At 40.0% G+C, this 18,214-nt stretch overlaps 1 protein-coding gene across 3 annotated transcripts in view; it reads left to right on the forward strand.

The window, feature by feature from the left end:
• The window catches only part of SYBU (syntabulin), a 45,580-nt gene that overhangs the window by 5,952 nt on the left and 21,414 nt on the right, over nucleotides 1-18,214 (forward strand). For all 3 annotated transcript variants that reach the window (XM_048939373.1, XM_048939374.1, XM_048939375.1), the window contains exon 3: nucleotides 7,439-7,636. In XM_048939373.1, the coding sequence (XP_048795330.1) occupies nucleotides 7,439-7,636 (198 nt within the window). The remainder of the gene's footprint in view (nucleotides 1-7,438; nucleotides 7,637-18,214) is intronic.

An 18,214-nucleotide genomic window follows, 5' to 3' on the forward strand; every position in this document is an offset into this window, starting at 1 on the left:
TAGGCTGTACGGTATGTTTTTTTCACTACCAATATGTAGTCCAGTACTCTTGCTTTAAAGTATTTTTTCCTGCAATTTTGTGTTCAGTTGAAAAGTGTCATGCCTATTGAAGAACATCACAGGTTGTAGAGGAAATTAAACGTTTATCTAATGATAAGTTTTTTATTACAACAAATAATAATGATAATTGATAGTAATAAATAATGGAATCACAATGCTTTAAAGGAAATTCTTACATCATAATTGTACATTTAAAAGGTTGATATCTGTCCTTAACATCTTGGATCAGTGTTTTGATGTATAGATCAGCAAATGCAATCAGTAGGTTCTATGGTGATGCTAAATGCCAGTCTGAGATAGAACAATTAAAAGAAAAAAAAAAGAAATACACATACTGCAGCAACAGATAGACTCTGTGTTGTGTGACTCTTGTGGTTTCCAAGCAGCATTAGAAGGTAAACCTTAGGAGGTGATATTCAAGCTACAAGGCTCACAGCTGTCAGCCATGGAGATAGAGCAGTATGGGAAACAAGGAATATAACACTTACACCATTTGATGAACAGTTAGAATTTTATTTGTGGTCTGTTTTATATGTTTTCTATACGAAAGTGGTACTTTCAAAACTGGGTAGGATATTTATCGCTTCTTCCTTGCTGCACAGTGGAATTAAACACACTCAGAAAATTATCTGTATGCACATACATTTCACGTTATGTGGATATGACATCCATAGCATTAGTTGCATTTGATGTAATCAAATAGCAGCAGTGGTTCCACTGCCAACAGTTGGCATCAGAACAGGTCAGAGAGTTCTGGAAAAGTTCCTTAAAAACTAATGAATTTTTTTTTTTCCCTCTCTCTTTTAAGACTCTGTGCTTTCCTCTACTTCAGTTAAAACTTTTCTTTAAAAATTTCAGGTAGATTTTCAGTCCTTTAGTGCATTAAACACATTGCCCAAATGTTTTCTGTGGTATGATATCAAAACTCAGAGGCTGTGCTATTCCCGATCACAGCATTCTCGTAGTAACAGCAGTCTTTTTATTGATATTTTGCTAGCAGGCCTTTATGCTTTTGTTGTCTAATAGCAGTACCATTAGCTGTGCTATAAATTTAATTACAAAGCTAGTAAACTGCAATTATATAGCCCTTTTTCAGATGGTTTCCCAGAACTCACATCAGTCCTACTTATTAATGAAGTGTTCAAAAATAATGAAGACTAGCAAAGGCATCGTTCGCTGCCAAAGTCGATTAAAATTTGTTGCCTTAGAGTAACAGCTATTGTCAGTCAGATGTCATTAGCTGATATCTGTAGAGACATGTTTATGGGAAATACTGCCTGGTGAAAGATTCCTAGGCTTTAGGAAGGGATAAATCTGTCTTCTTTGACCGTCCTCTCCCCTCTTCTGCAGAGAGTAAGCCTGTCACACTTTCACCATGCTGTGAGTGAGCAGAGGCACCTCTTGCTGAATGCAGTGAGCAGTTTGCATGCTGAACTTTAAGCAGTGCCTGGTCAGACTCTTGGCATGACAAATGCAAGCTGGTAAAGAACGGGTTTGGGGGAGTTTGTACACTCGTGGTAGGAACAGAGAAAAGGAATTGGAGATGTGTAATCTTTGATATCACCTATGGGATTAGTTTTTGCAGGTGTAACATTAAAATAGCTTGGAAGATGGATTGGGGGGGGGGGGGAAGATGGTCCCCAGCTATGGAATCAAGAAGTAAACTCCTGAGTATGTAGTTTGTCCAACTTCTTTTTTGAGGAAGGACCATTGCCAGCACTGCATCACATTAGCCATGGCTTTGTCTGCCTGAACCTTGAGACATTTCAAGGACAAGAGTCTGTGTAACCTTCCTGTGTGCCCTAAGGGAGTGGTGAGCTGCTAGCCTGCCTCGCTGCAGCCAAAATGGAGCAGAGTTAATTCAAGTTCTGCCTGCAGAGACATGGGGATTAAATGTGGAATTAATTTGCTTAGCAGGATTTCATATAAGTAGGCCTTGTCAGATAAACCTCTTCTCTTTTTTTGGACAGGGCTGTAGTTTTGGTTGCTCTTCTACTGTCCTTTAGAGCAGGGTAGAAATTAAACACCACCCCAGTAGGTTGTAAAAATCTAGAATGAATTTGGCGTTGATCAGATGGGCTAAAACTAGTAGCATGAATTTTAGCATTTAGCATTTAATTATTTTAGTAAAGTAATTGAATGTTTTTGTCTGCAGTCTGTAATTTTGTAAAATTGTTCTGGTTTGCAGGTGACAAATTGTTAGTAGCAAATGTCTAATCATCCGGAGTGTGTGAAGGAGCCTGTTAGAATGGCTGTGGTAAGAATGAAAAGCTATAGCACAGACAGGAACCTCGGAGAATACGTTTGCTTTAAGCTGTGCTCCTTGAATTATGCAGAAGTGGGAGCTGGTTTCCTTCCTTTTAAAGCCTCGTATTGTGGGTGTGAGTATACTCCACCTCTGTCTTTATAGGTACACTTTCATTTATACTGTTACAATTCATCCCTTTCCTTTGGTTCTCGGTGTTATCCAGTTTTTCCAGAATGATATTGTCAGTTTCCTGTTAATAATGTTTCCTAGTGGAGGAGTGAGCCCTTACACCCACTGGTGTAGCTGCCCAAGTCAGCATGGTGGTTGATGTAGTCAATGGAGAAGGCAGGTCCTCTAGGCAATGATATGGCTTGTATTCTCTGGAGAAGTCTAAATACAGCTGACTTAGCCTCTAGAGAAGCCTATTTCTCTCTGTTTACTATAGAAAGAGCATTAGCAAATGGATCTTAGGTGATGCATTCTTTGGTGTCTGCCAGCAACTTTTATTAATTCATAAAGACTCACACATTCCAAGATCAGAAGAACACCAAAGCAACTCTTAAGGATTTAAAACTGTGGGCAGACCAGCAGAACGAGAGACTATCCTGAAAAATTGTGAGATGGTCTTGATGGTTCACTGCTAATAACCAACTCATGGTGCATCATCCTTACAGGGATGTACGGAAAGGGAGAAGTCAGGATGCAGTCAGGATGCTAAGTGAGTTAAAGTTCATCAGAATCCTGTGTTTAATTCTGGAATCCACATCTCTTTGGAGACGAACAGAGTGCAAAGTTTGAGCACTGATCAGAGGAATCTTGAGAGAAGATGAAAATGTGACAGTAGAAAAGAGGTCAGATAGGGGACAGGCAGTGTAGACTTGTAAAAACGCAGAACTAAATCTGACAGCTAGGAATGAAAGTAGAAATAAGTGAGTGTTTCTACAGGAAGAGCATAATTAATTATCTAGATGGATTAAATAAGGGGGTTGGATATGTAGTATTTCTTGAAGACTTGAGGGAATGACAATATTTTTCTAAAGAAGGTTCTAAAACAAATTGCAGTGGAAACTGTAACGCTTCTGAGCTCAGAGGATCAGAGAATAATATCATGTGTGGTCTTAAAGTCTGTGAGAGCACTTTTTTTTGTCAGTTGCTAAGAGTATTATCACCTTAACACATTTGTCTTTAGTATTTGAAAGTTTGTCAGTGCATGCAAACATCAGAGTACACCAAGCAATTTCCGAGAATGTTTGAGAAGACGTCAACCCATGCTTGGCTTTGGAACTTGGCCAGTGTATCTGAGCTGGGAGAGGGGTTAGGCACAGCATTTTAGTGATGAAATCCAGCTGAAGCTTGAAGGGAAGAGCTGCTTCCAGAACGCTCTTGAGAGGCCACTGAAAAAAAGACACCATGGGTATAGCAAGGAAAGCAATGAAAGTCACGTGTTACTTAAGTGCTTTCCCTCTGTTTGCTTGTAAATAATACAGGCAAGATCGATAGACTTTCACAGCAGTTTTTGCCAGCTTTCTCTCTGCTATCCTGGTACTCTTGCCTGCAAAGATAAATCAAGTGTGTTCCTTAGAAGTTGTACCTGAAATCCTTTTTGGGTAAAACTTACAAAGTTATAAGGTGCTCCATAGACCTTGCTGAAAACTGTATTCTCACTGTGTCTTCAGCAGAAGGTAAATTCCATTCTGGTTCACTCATTCCTACTTCCCCATAGCCAGCTTTGAAAACAGATTCCTTACCTTGGCCAAATACTGGACAGTCTGGCATTTTTCACCTTCTCTGTCAGAGCTGCAGCAAAGTTTTGGACAGATATGGGGAAGATCTCAGTCCCACACTGCCTCCTTTGTATTGCTGAAGGCTTCTCTAGCAAGAAGAAATGAAGGTAAGTGCAGGGAATCTGCCTTGCACTGGGCATGTGGATGGCACCTTGGGGTTCTCCAGGATTCTCCTTGTAGCAAAGCAGCGAGGTGCAGATTGGTGCACAGCACAACCTCACTTGCACATGATGATGAGCTCCTGTGTCTCACTTGCAGCTGTTCTTTTTGTGATAGCAAACATTTTGATTCCTTAAAAGGCGTCATAAAAAGCTGACACAGAAGTCTGTCACAGTATTGAAAATTTTGGAAAATTTATGATTTTGTGTTCATTCTTCTAGCTGGTATCTTATAGAAGGATAAAAGTTATTCATGCGGTAAAAACAAACTGTCAGAAGAATGGAAGTTCAATAAAATAATTCATTTACATCAGCTGGAGTTGGAGTGCTCACCTGGTTATCAGTGGGTCTAAAGGTCATGAGTGGTGTGCACAGAGATCTATTGTTCCTTACGCCAAGCTCATTTGTTCATTTAATAAATGCCCTGTTGGAGCAATCACTGTAGTCCTTAAGCATAAGTTAAGGTTATGTAGATTATGTGGGGTAATCTGATCGTACAATGTGATGTGTTACAAGAGGCAGTGGTAGGAGGGCTTGAAATTGAAATGCTTATTCTCACATGCTTTCTTTAGCTACTGTTTTCCTATCTCAGAAATGTGTTTATTTGTTTGTTTTTTAATGCCCTAATTCTTAATGCTGCAGCTTAGCTATTTCATCATTACAAGGTTCCATCGGTTCTTGAGGTTCTCCAGATGGAATCCCCATAGCTCAATGAAGTCTCCCATGTAAAACACTTCAGTAAGGTTTGCAAAATTACGTTGGATTTTGTTGATGGAGATATGGAGTGACTAGTTTATTTTTCAGTTGTCTTCTTTAGTCTTTTTTTTTTTTTTTTTTTTTTAAACACAGAGTTCTGAAAATGATGCTACATAAAGAAACAAAGAAAGTGCAAAGGTTGTGAGAAAAATTAAACTTCATGAATGTACACTTCTTCATAAGGGTATTTGATTATAAATGTTGGTGAGCTTCTAAAGAGAAGATTGCTTATATACAATTCCAGAGCTTTCTCAGCCGTGCTGATTCACACTGCTGTCAGTAAGATTCGTTCAGCCTGAAGAAGAGACTCTGAACCCTTGAGAAAAGGAAATAGGCACTGATCTGGCAGAAAGCTGCCTCCTCTCTTCTCTGTGTCGTTATATTGTGATGTTGATATGATTGGAAAGGATAAAAGGAAAAGAGTGGTAGAGTAACCATACACAGGGAAAGCTTTTGCACATGGAAGGATGCAGGTATTACGCTGTACTGAGGGAGTAATGGTTAACAATTGCAAGGCTTCTCTTTGCTAGGGAGGGATCCATGGGAAGATTAGCCAGTTTAGGGTGTCCTTCTCATAAACATACAGTTGTGTACTGACTGAACAGTCTGCCCATGCAGAATCGGGCTTGGCCTCTGTTATGAACAGGATGGAAGTGGTGGGTACAATATGGTCATGCAGATTACTTGGTTCAGCTGCAGGTACTTGAGTTTCATATTAGGTAAAGGTAATGCACTGGGAACAGAGTGCAATTGCATAAGTAAGATGGCAGCTTTCATTCTGTCCGGGGAAAGAACAAACAATTACATTGCTCCTGGAGAGAATATTGAAGGGTTCCCAGAGTCAGGGTAGTGTGTTTGGTTTTGTTGCCTTTCTATAAAACCACCGTGACTTTTACAAGAGAAATGATTGTTCAAGAGGGGTTTAAATGAAGGAGGTGAGAGGAGTGGTATGTGGGTTTTGTCTCAACTCTGACTTTCTACTTTGCATGTAATTGTTAAGAGCTGGAGTATTTATATTCCTGGAGATCAGAAATGCTGCTCTATTCCAAGCAGTGGTTACCGGTGTTTGCAGTACAAGTGTTCCCTCAGTAGAATTCTGCTTTAACAAAAGCAGTCCATATGTAATGTGTATGTAATGTGCCCTTTTTCAGAAAGAGGTAACACACATCCACTTGTTAAAAATGGAAAAGCTCTGCAATCAGTCACTTTAAAAGAAAAAATAATCCTGGGAAACCTTTAGAAATTGCAGATAAATGAAAATCTTGACTTTGTGTTTGTAGACTATGTTTAAATCTAGGTAGTTCTATCGGTAGATAGTTCTCTTGTTCACATGGGCACATGAGACATGTATGCCTTGCTCATTTCTATCCACTACAGTTAAAGTTTAGAGACTGAATATGAGCCAGCAGTGCGCTCTGGCAGCTCGAAAGGCAAATGGGATCCTGGGCTCCATCAGGAGAGGGGTGGCCAGCAGGGACAGGGAGGTGATTGTCCCTCTCTACACGGCTCTTGTGAGGCCCCATCTGGAGTACTGTGTCCAGGTGTGGAGCCCTCAGTACAAGAAAGACATTGAGATTTTGGAAAGGGTCCAGAGGAGGGCAACTAAGATGATCAGGGGGCTGGAGCACCTCCCCTATGAGGACAGGCTGAGGGAGTTGGGCTTGTTCAGCCTGGAGAAGAGAAGGCTGCGGGGTGACCTCATTGCAGCCTATCAATACCTGAAGGGAACCTACACCCAGGAGGGGAGTAAACTCTTCAAAAGGGCTGACAACAGCAGGACTAGGGGAAATGGTTTTAAGTTGAAGGAGGGAAGATTTAGGTTAGATGTTAGGGGGAAGTTCTTTACTAGGAGAGTGGTTAGGCCCTGGAACGGGCTGCCCAGGGAGGTTGTGGATGCCCCGTCCTTGGACGTGTTTAAGGCCAGGTTGGACGGGGTCCTGGGCAACCTGATCTGAATATGTATGTTGGTGGCCCTGCTAGGCAGGGGGGTTGGAACTACATGATCCTTGGGGTCCCTTCCAACCCGGGTGATTCTGTGTGATTCTGTGTGATTCTGTGTAAAGTGACATGATCCAATCTCGTGCCTTGTGCACATTTGTTAATGCCATAGCATCCTCTAACATCGCTAATTCAAAAGAGCTTTTCTTCAGTACGAATTGTTATTGTGTAGCCCCCAATTTTACCTTTGTTAGACATACAAAACAAGCACTCATCATTTCAGCCCACCACAAGGTGTTGGAAACTTAATCACAAATGGGAGAAAATAGTAGGTACTTGCCAGGTTTCAGAGCCAAATTGAGATGTGTCCTGTAAGACTGTAAATAGTTGTAGCCTATATATATATATGCATAGGCTACATATAATATATGTATATTCTGCTAACTTCTGTACTTACTAGTTAGAAAGTTTGATGTTTTCCCTTTTCTCTTCAGATGACACTGGCTGTCCTAGTAGCCAGTCAGTATCTCCAGTTAAGACTCCTTCTGATGCTGGACACAGCCCAATCAGTTTTTGCACCGGTAGTGATGGAGACTTCTCCAGGAAGAAATTCAGTGCAGGAACAATGAATGAAGGAAACTCACAGCTGGCTCGATATAAGAAGGATACAAAGACAAGCCTTGTAAAGCCCGGTGAGTATAACATAGTTCCTTTCGTTTAAGTAATTACACTCTCTAATTGACAATTACATCTACAGGTGTCCAGATGCTTTGTATTGTGCTGCCTGTGATACAGCTAATGTTGATAGTAAATAAAAAAGATAATTAGGGTCTTTCTGTGGAACCACCTGCAAGGTTTGAAAACACTGCAAGTATTAGCTTGGAAATGTAATTAATTGATGTCTTCACTTTCTTTTATGAGGCTGGGTGGTGATGTCAAATAACAACTGAAATGTATTTTATCCTATTTCATGGTAATTGTACACATAGTTCACTGGCCAAAGATAAATTAATCTTGCTATCAAAACAACAAATTGTAGTCCTCTAGTGTTAGATTGATGGTTAGACCCTGCCTAAAGTTTATGCCATCAGGCTGCAATAGCTCTTGGGATACAGCATGTCACATCAAGACAGGATAATGGGTAGAGTGCATACACGAGTTATGCAGATGTAACTCCATGGTGCATTGTCTGAATGAAGAGCTTGTCTCCCATTGCCTCAAGCTAATGGGCCACCTTGGACCACCAATTAAATCAGCACCTGCTTGTCACGCATCCAAGACTAAATGTCCTGGCGTGTCATGGGCTGCTGTAATTTTAATGAGTAGATATAAAATGTATCTGTGAATCACATACAGACAGCTCTTGATTGCAGATTGTCAGGATATTTCTGCCTTTAGCTCTTGATTACAAATGGCCAGGATATTTTCACAGTTATTTAATTAATCTGGGAGACAGGGTGTTTTGACTCTGTGCAGAGCCAGCTGCAGAACTGACATGGTTTATGAGCTCAGATACTTCATGGCTATATTGTTTCCAGAGTTACTTTACCTCTAGAAGCATTTTAGACATTTTCATGAGGAGTCATCTCAGATTTTCCAGAACTATATTTCTGAGGTCAGAAATAGCAGAGAATCAGTTACAAAAACTCTTCACTGGCTTGAAAGGTCTGATTAAGTCTGAGTTACCGCTATCCTTGCAAAGTTCTTCGAATCATTTCATAGCTCCTATATTACTTGTGTGTTCTCAGTCTCTCATTAGTTTGCATAATGATGCTAGGTTATATATATATATTTTTTAAGATTTGTTTCTTATTTCGTTAAAATCAAGGAATTTGATGCAGGTAGAATGTGGAGAATATTGTAAACATCAGTCAAATCTGCAAACATGGCTCTCAAAACCATTTTGTATATGCTTGCAGACATAGCTTAAGAAAATGCATATAAAGAAGTTTTGAAGTTTATTCTATGAAGAGTCCTCTGCACATGGACAAATTATGCATGAGTTTCAGTAAATGACTTCACTGTTTTTAATTGTTAAATGGCAATGGTAATTTATTACACTTTTCCATTAGTTGTCAGTAGTAGCCTTCATTTTCCTTGATGGACAGAGGAAAAGGATCTGGGGGAGTTAGTGGACAGTCAGCTGAACATGAGCCTGCGGTGTGCCCAGGTGTCTGAGAATGCTGGCTTATATCAGAAATAGTGTAGTCAACAGGAGCAGGGAAGTGATCATTCCTCTATACTTGGCATTTGTGGGGCTGCACCTCAAGTGCTGTGCTCAGTTTTAGGCTCCTTACTGCGAGAAAGACATTGAGGCACTGGAGCATTTCCAGAGAAGGCCAACAGTGCTGATGAGGGGACTGGAGCACAAGTCTTGTGAAGAGTGGCTGAAGGAACTGGGATTGTTCAGTCTGGAGGTGAGGAAGCTCAGGGGAGACTGTATTGCTCTCTACAACTCCCAGAAGGGAAGTTGTAGTGAGGTGAGGATCAGCCTCTTCTCCTAGGTGGCTAGCAATAGGACAAGAGATGATGGCCTTAAGTTGCATCAGTGGAGGCTCTGTTTGGATTTTAGGAAATGTCTCTTCTATGTAGTGAGTGGTGAGGCATTGGAACAGGCTGCCCTGGGTGGTGGTGGAGTCAACGTTCTGGAGGTTTTCAAGAAAACAATAGGTGTTTGTGAATATGAGTGATATGAACTACAGTGATCACAGGCATGGGTTGGTGGTTGAACTAGATGATCTTAGAAGTCTTTCCAACGTTAATGATTTTGTGGTTCTGTGATTTCAGATCTTTCAACTGATTTAGTCTAGGTATTTAACAATATTTACTTCTCAGACAGTTCCTTTGCAATATTAGGCTTAAACACAGAATCATCTAGGTTGGAGAAGACCAAGATCGTGAAGTCCAACCATCGGTGTGACCTGCTAAGCACTATCACTAAACTGTATCCCTTAGTGCTGCTTCACACGTCACTTAGATACCTCCTGGGATGGGGAGTACATCACTTGCCTGGGCAGCGTGTTTCAATGCTTGACCACTCTCTCCACAAATAAATTCTGCCAAATGTCCAATCTAAACCCACCCTGGGCAGCTTGAGACCGTTTGCTTGCATCTTATTACTTGTCACCTGAGAAGAGAGACCAGCACTCTCCTTGCTAGTCTTCTTTCAGGCACTTGTAGAGATCAAGGAGATCTCTCCCCTCAGCCTTCTTTTTTACAGACCAACCACAATTCCCTCAGTCACTCCTTGTAAGTCACATTTTCTTCTGCTTTCTCCTGCTTTATTGCTCTTCTCTGCACACACATTCATATTTGTCTGTACCTCTACTCTCACTACATTTTTTGAGTTACCTGAGCAGTTTCAGTTAAATTTTTGTAATAGTAGAAACATCAGTAAGGTTGTGCAAATGTCAGTTGAAAGGCTAAAAGGGCAAAAGCAACCTGAGTAGGTTTCTTAGGTTCACTTAGGGTGAAAAAATAAAAAGGATTCAAAATCAACTTGTTTTATTACTGTACTGCTTATTTGACTGCTTTTAATGTTATTTTGGGGTAAGACAGACATACAACAATCTTCATCCATTCATTTGTGGCTTTAATTTGTTGTCTTTGTAGCTTTCTCTTAATGTGGTTTGTTCATACAGGTGGAGTAGGCATCAGTGCTTCTGTGCTCATTAACCTGTAAGTTTGGAAACTGGTCTCTAGAGCTCCAGATTGTTGCTCCTGGGATCCGTCAAAACTCTTCAGGCAGGAAATGGTTCCCATTGCTGTCTCTTGGTTTCAAGTGGATCCAGTCCGTTCCCTATGACATTTTTGTGCATGAATTTCTGGTGACTCGGAAGATATGGCCCTTGTACAAAGAGAAGGCATTGTCTTATAGCAAAACTTGCAGGGAGCAACAGGGGAATAGTAGAAAGGAAATGGATGTGGGAGGAGAGTAGCAGCAGTATATCCTTGTCGTACATACAGTTCTATATACAGCTGGATCCCTTGGATTTCAGTGCAAAAAGAGTTGTGCATAATATCTTTATCTCTACCATGAGTCCTTTCTGATTTATGAAAATAATCTCTATGCAGTTATTTATCTGGAATGCCTTGTGATAATGGCTGTGTAGCAGTAATGACTACACAGCAGGAGCCAGATGTAAGATTCAAAAGTCCAGTCTACCTATAACTTTTATGGACTGTGTCCTGTGCTACATTTTTTGTGTGAGCACTTCAGTGTACACCTTCAAAATGCATATTGTTTTGCAGAAAATTTATTGTTTTCCAGGGTTGTCTTCTTGGAACATGCTGAATTTCAGAAGTAACACTCACACAAATATTTAGATAATTCAGGAAATGTCAGAGTGGGATAGCACTGCGAATGAACCCTTGGGACTTTTTTAGGCTGTTCCCAAACTCCAGTGCTTTTCTTTTATGCTAGCAGTATCACTTAATCTCTCTTTTCTACACTTCAAATTATGAAATATGACATCGGTTTCTTTTCTCTAACAGCCTAAGAATCTCAGTCATACTCTGTTCTTGAAGTATTATCAAACAAGATTTGGATGTCCTTCATAATTTATGTTATTTGCATAATGAACCATACTTAATCCTGGAATACATTATCGCTACATCTTGCTAACCTTTGGAAGATTTATAAGCATACAAATGTTATGCATCTGTTGATAATAGTTGATAATGTTTTTACTCTGCATTAAATGTAAACCACAGCAGTATTATAGGTAAATTTAGCTTAAAATCTGTGGCTGTTTCCCAGGAAGGAATGGAGAAGACAGTTACATTAGGGAAGATACTTACAGTCCTTTCCAGGATTGTGTTAGAAGCCTTTTAATTTCAAAATTTCAGAACTTATTCCCTCTTTGGGGGTGTGATTCGTTTTTGCAATAATAAAAGCAACAGAAAATGCACTACAGGAAACAGCTCTGCAATAAGACTCAGTAAGTCTAATTAACACTAGTCCTAATTCTGCGTCACGATATTGTGCTGTATCCTGCAGCTTCTGTAAGTAAATAAACAGGAGCATGGACATTTCTAAGTATTCACCCTCCTGTGCTGCTGCTTCTTTGGAGGATCCATCCTGAATTCCTGCACCTCATGTCTAGATCAAGATGACAGTCTTTCTCATCTCATTTTTTTGCCTTCTGTAAAAATACTTAGTGCAAGGATTCAAAATCCGGTCCTGTAAGTTGGAAAGTCATGATAAACTAACAGAAATATATGGATAAGGAAAGGAATCTTGAGCAAGGATTGTCAATAACTTTTTCAAGTCTTGTATGTTTAAAATAACACAAAGCTGTACTTGAATTTCAATGTCCATGAGCATCATAACTTAAGAATGTGTTCAGCTTTTTTGACAAAAGTCTGATCATTGCCTTCTTACCTCTGATGCCATGGGCAGCTTTGGTCCAGCTTACTGAATGAGCTGTGGTTGGAGTTGTCTCTGAGAACCGATTGAGTTACTGAAGTTTAAATTATTAGGACTTATAAAACATGGAGATTTTCCCACCCTTGTCCCTTTTGCACCTTTACAGGTCCCTTCCAACCCAAGGCATTCTGTGATGTATGCATAACTGCATGAAACAGGTCCTAGGTGAGCAGCAGTTAGGGTCAGTGCCCAAGCCTTGTAAAGGCTGACTGTTCATCACTCACAGCTCGTTTCAGTAAAACCACACCAGGTAGCAAAAAGCTACAAAAAATTATTCTCTTTCACTCTTGGTAAAATATTTGTCCATCTATTGCTGGCTCTGGCTAAACTGGTAGCACTTTGGGTTAGAATTAGGTAAGTATTGAAATTTTGTTCTGTTTAAATTAATGGGAGAGACGCAGAGGCTGCTACCACTCAGAACACCTACCTTTGTAGAACAGTGGACATTGAGCACAAATTAAAAAATGTGGAATTCAATCTGAACACAAGGAAACACTGTTTTTTCCTGTGATGCTGCTCAAATGCAGTACAGGTTGCCCCAAGATACTGCGTAGTGACTATCCATGAAGATGTTCAAAACTCAGCAGGACACAGTTCTGGGCAGCCTGTTCCGGCTAAACATGAGTGGGGCTGACGAGGCAGATCTTGAGAGCTGGATCTCCAAAGGTCTCTTCAAATCCCAGTGATTCTGTGAGTCTGCGTTATCCAGGGACTTTTTTGTTTCTTTTTTTTTTTTTTTTCTCCTTTAAACAGTTCATCACACAGATCTGTTGCTAAGTAGTTGCAAGGCACAGCTTGTGCTTTTTCTGTCCTATGTTTAATTTCTGTGTACTGCCATTTTGCTTACAGTGAGGTCATAGACATAAAAGATACGTAAAGTAATTCTAGCAATCATTGTTCAATTCAAAATGTTATTTAACTTTGAGCCATTTGAAGTAACACTGCATTCAGCATGTATTTCCATTATGATCTTTTCTGCTTCTTCCTAGTAGATTTGTCAGGTCATAAAGAGAGGAGCCTTTGGGCAGGATGTCTCAATCTGAATGGATTAATCTCAGAGGGTGCTAGAACTGTTAGGATTTTTAGAAGGGCAGGTGGAGAAGGCTCTATTGGCCCTAAGTTTGTCGTGAGTGCTGAGTAGGTGCAGATGCTTCTTTATTTGACATTAGAGCTGATCACAGTTAACATAAAGGAGACTAGGAATAATAGGGCTTGTAGCATTTGGAAGCATAACGGTTAGATCTAAATAACTTAAACAGATGAAACAGGAAGTGCAGGTCTAACTGCTAAAGCATCATGCTCTTCCTGCTGATCTTTTTGTGATCTTTGGTGTGTGAGCATTAGATTTGCAGCACACTAAATGTCCAGAAACTTACTCTTGAGGTCATTCTGTGCAAGCATAGGCTAGTGAGAGGTTGTATACTAAAATTAAGTTTATCCATATTGGTACTCTACTTCCATATCTGTATGTATTCTAAAAGCAGAGTCACTTCTGTTGTTTTAAAAACAGAACAGAAAAGGTCTGATTTAGATTATATTGCTGAGATCTGGCTGAACAATTTTACAGATCTTTTGTCAGCCCTCTTGCTCATTTCAGTGTAATAAGATAGGAATAATAGTAATAATCCAATACATTGTATGTGCTTCATCTTTAAAACAGATTAGTTGGTGTATGAGTTCACTGAGAGGTTTTTCTTAGAGGCAGTTCTGGAAATAAGTTTCATCCTAAAGAACTCCACCTTTCTGACTGCAGAAGGGTATAATGATAGGACTTTTCCTATGTTTCATCTTGGGAAGAATTAAAAAATACTAGAAAAGCATGTTTTACTGATGCATTTGTCCAACAACATCTTATTTTGTATATGCATGGGTTTTGTTCATTTTCAGTACTGAACTTCTGTAAGCAGTGGGAAAATAATAGAACCATTGTCCCTGTTGTTCAGGAACAAAGGTACAGAATACAAAAACAGATTGATAGTACTAACTGGAATAGATCCTGTGTCATGCAAAGAGATTCATTGTTCTGAGTTGTGCTTTCACTTCCATGTTGAGAGTGGCCTCACTATAATTTCTCTGTCTCTGATAATAAATTGATGGAGCATCTTGCCTATGGCCATAAGTTGTCCATATACCAGTTTCTTCTTCTTTCTTCATAAAGTGTTTGATTTAATAACAATCACTTGATGTGGCTGTGCTTATAAGTATAAAACATAAATTCTCTAGAGTGTGCAGAAGCGAGAAGAAGAGCAAAAGCTTGGTTTCCCTGAGTAAATTAAACCTGATGAGGATGACTTTAACTTGAGCATTAGATTTTTAAGTGGCTCAGTATTTAGCAAAGAAATGATACACAGTGGTCAATTACTTGTGCTTCTGGAGGGCTTTTTATCTACTTTGTAAAACATCACCTTGGCAATAAAGTGGAGGAAGCTTACGTCATCTTTCTCAGAACTGTGTGTGTGCTTTGATTGCATTGCTTTTGTTCGTGTCTGAGAGTAGACTGTGTAACCATCCTCACATTCAGATTTGATGGTGCACAACATTTATTTGCTATAGAACTTTAATTTCACCCTTCTCAGTTTTTTCTATATGTATTTCATAGTGTTATTTGGGACAATAAAGTTTTTAAAATCTTTTGTAACATAGAATCTAACAGAAGCAGTTGTGGTAGACTCTGGCCATATTCCTTTTTCTCATTTACTTCTGCTTTCCTTTAGACTTCTAGCATCTCATGGTGAGCTTACACAAGGTAGCTACTGCTGATTTTTAAAATAAAAGCATTTCCAGATAATCATTCTGTATGCACAGAGCCCTTCTGCATATTTTACTGATGGGATCCACTTTAATTTCTCGTCTGTTGCTATGGAGCTGTGTAGATTTGCTTACTTGACCTGCTAGCACAGGGAGTTATTAAAGACTCCGTCTCCATGGATACAACAGGACCTAAGCAGACTTCACAGGAAGATTAAAATACACATCTCTGCTTTCAAAAGCCAAGTGCCATGTTCTGGTTCAAGCCTGCACTACCCTGATGTCTCATATCCTAGAGCTAAGCAAGGAGAGGTGACTGCCTGCCAAGATTTTGTGTGTGGTAGCTGTGGGTGCAGTAGGGTCTTCATCGCCTGTCCCTGCTTGTTTCAAAACTCTCACCACTACATTTTTGGAATGGTCTTTCAGTTGAACCAGCAGGTCATCCCATGGGGGTGACAGATCCTGTTGGAGCTCCTCTGTCTTGCATAAATCTCTGAACATCTGTGATTCAGAAAAGGGGAGATTTCAGTTCATGCATCTCCTTTGGTTACTTTTAGAAGCTCTGGGCTGTAGATGAGGACTGAATCTCTGATCCAGTGCCTGGGCCAGTTGAATATAGGAAATGGAACAGCTTTAAGAGCTGAATCTGTCATTTGCTCTTTTTCTGGTGGTTATAGAAGTGGTTTGGTGAGGTGAGGGAGATGAATTCATGATCTTGAGCCACAATGGTTAGAGTGATGGACTGTAATTTGTCTGACCTCAGTTCTATATCTGTAACATACTTGTCATCATCTTTGCATGCCCAGGTTGACTAAGGTCCTCTTTAGTGATAAAAAAGAAATAATCAACAAGAAAGATCAGTGGATCTAGTGTGCGGTCTTTGTGACCAAACACAAGTACTTACTTTAGGATAAGATAAATAGTGCTTTAAAATCAATGATTGTACTAACTCTTCACTGACTAAAAATGAGACCTAGGTTGGCTCAAACAAAGGTGAATACGTTAGAGGTATTTTCGTCAGATTAATCCCACCCACGTCTCCTCTGTTCTAATTGAGATCTCTGACATCTCTGCCATTAGCTCTTATTGGAACCAAGTACAATCTTTCCTCTCTCTCTCTTTTTTTTTTTTCTTTTTTCTTTTTTTTTTTTTTTTTTTTCTGACAGTAGGGGAAGACAGTCATAGGCATTTGGCTGCAGAAGAATTTAGTGACCGAGATCACACTTGGAAGCTCATGGCTATTCAGTGTAGGTCGCTAAGACCAATTAGATGCATCCGCTCTTCTGATCATCTCTGCAGAGCTTAGGCACTCCCTGTCCTATTTCTGACGACCACTGCCTCAGGTCTCTAGCGTTATTCAGGAAGATTCTGTATCTCATTTTGCACTGCAAATTTCATTTGTCAGCAGAAATGAAGCATTTTTAGGATGTGGGCTAACTAAATTACACTGAAGTGAAAAAAGTGCCCTATAACATCGGATAGATAATACTGGAATATAATCAAAGTATACTCTTTTGAGCAAAAAGGATAACTGTTATCACTGTCATTTTTAGTTTGCAACTGTATGTAGATTAGATTTATAGTTTTGATTTAAACAAATGTACTTGTGTTGGCATGATAAACATGTTCAAATAGTATTTCTTTCAAATGAGAATAAGCAAAGTAGTAGATGGATAAAGTGTTTTGACTTCAAAATATTTCATATTTTTCAATCTAAATCTACATGTTCCAATTTAAGTGACCTAGAGAAACAATTTTTTAGTTCTGCATTACAAATTTTACGATCTTCCTCTTCTAAAAACATCATTTAGATGTTACTTAGGAGAGATGAGTAGTTGTGTCATGAACGCTCAAGATGTGTATTTCTCGTTGTTCAGAAGATACTCAGGTTCTACCAAGAGCCCTGATGCAATGGTGAAAATGGAGTATCTAAAAAAGAAGAAATATCCCATCAGAAGAAGAAATAGCAAGAAAGACTAACTATGGGCTGATGTCACAGACCAGCAGCAACTAAGGGTACTGGGCACAAATCTTTTACAGTTAGATAGTTTACAGAATTGCTCAGTTTGGAAGGGACCTCTGGAAATCCATGTAGTCCAGCCCTCCTGCTAAAGCAAGTTCCCTGCAACAAGTCACACAGGAAAGCATGCAGGCAGGTTTTGAGTATCTCCAGAGAAAGAGACTCCACAACCTTCTGGGCAGCCAGTTCCAGTGCCCTGCCGCCTTCAAAGTAAAGTTTTTCTTCATGTACATAAGGAACTTCTTGTGTTCCTTTTGTGCCCACTGCCCCTTATCCTGGCTCTGGGCACAATGTAAAAGATCCCCATCCTCTTGACATCCCCCTTTAAATATTGCTGAGATCCCCTCTAGTTCTTCTCCAGGCTAAACAGACTCGACTTTATTTAAAAGTTCCCTTGTCTTTTTTGAACTGAGGAGTTCAGAAGTGGGCACAACTCCAAAAGTAGCCAAAAGGACAGAAGAGAGGAGGAGGATCACCTCCCTTTGACTTGTTGGCTGTGCTATTTTTATGGACCCCAGGACACCATTGGCCTTCTTGGCCCCACAGGCACACTGATAGCCAACCTGTTGTCCACCAGGAAACCCGGATCCTTCTCTGCAGAACTCCTCTTCAGCAAGTCTGCTCCTAATCTGTACTGGTGTGTCAGCTCTCCCAGATCTGTATCATCAGCAAACTTGCTGAGGGTGCACTCTATCCCTTCATCCAGGACATTGATGAAGATGTTAAACAAGACTGGATCTCATACCAGTCCCTAGGGAATGCCACTAGCTACAGGCCTCCAACTGGACTGACCTGCTAAGTTTTTTCTACCAGAAGGAAAAAAAAAGACTGGAGAACTTGGTTGAGTGAAGGGAGAAGAAAGTTTAGACCTGTTTGTGCATCTTTGGAAGAATGGACTTGAGTACATAAAAGAAGAGGGCTGTAACACCAGACTGCAAGGAAAGGTGAAGAGATGTACAGGCTTTTCCCAGGAAAGCTGTTCTACTTTGGATAATTTAGTAACTATTTTATTGGGAATTTGAAGCTGAGTTCCCAGCAGGCAAGCCATAACTCCTTTCTCTTTCTCTGGCCCAT

The sequence above is a fragment of the Lagopus muta genome, chromosome 3, assembly GCF_023343835.1.
Source record: "Lagopus muta isolate bLagMut1 chromosome 3, bLagMut1 primary, whole genome shotgun sequence".
Taxonomy (NCBI): domain Eukaryota; kingdom Metazoa; phylum Chordata; class Aves; order Galliformes; family Phasianidae; genus Lagopus; species Lagopus muta.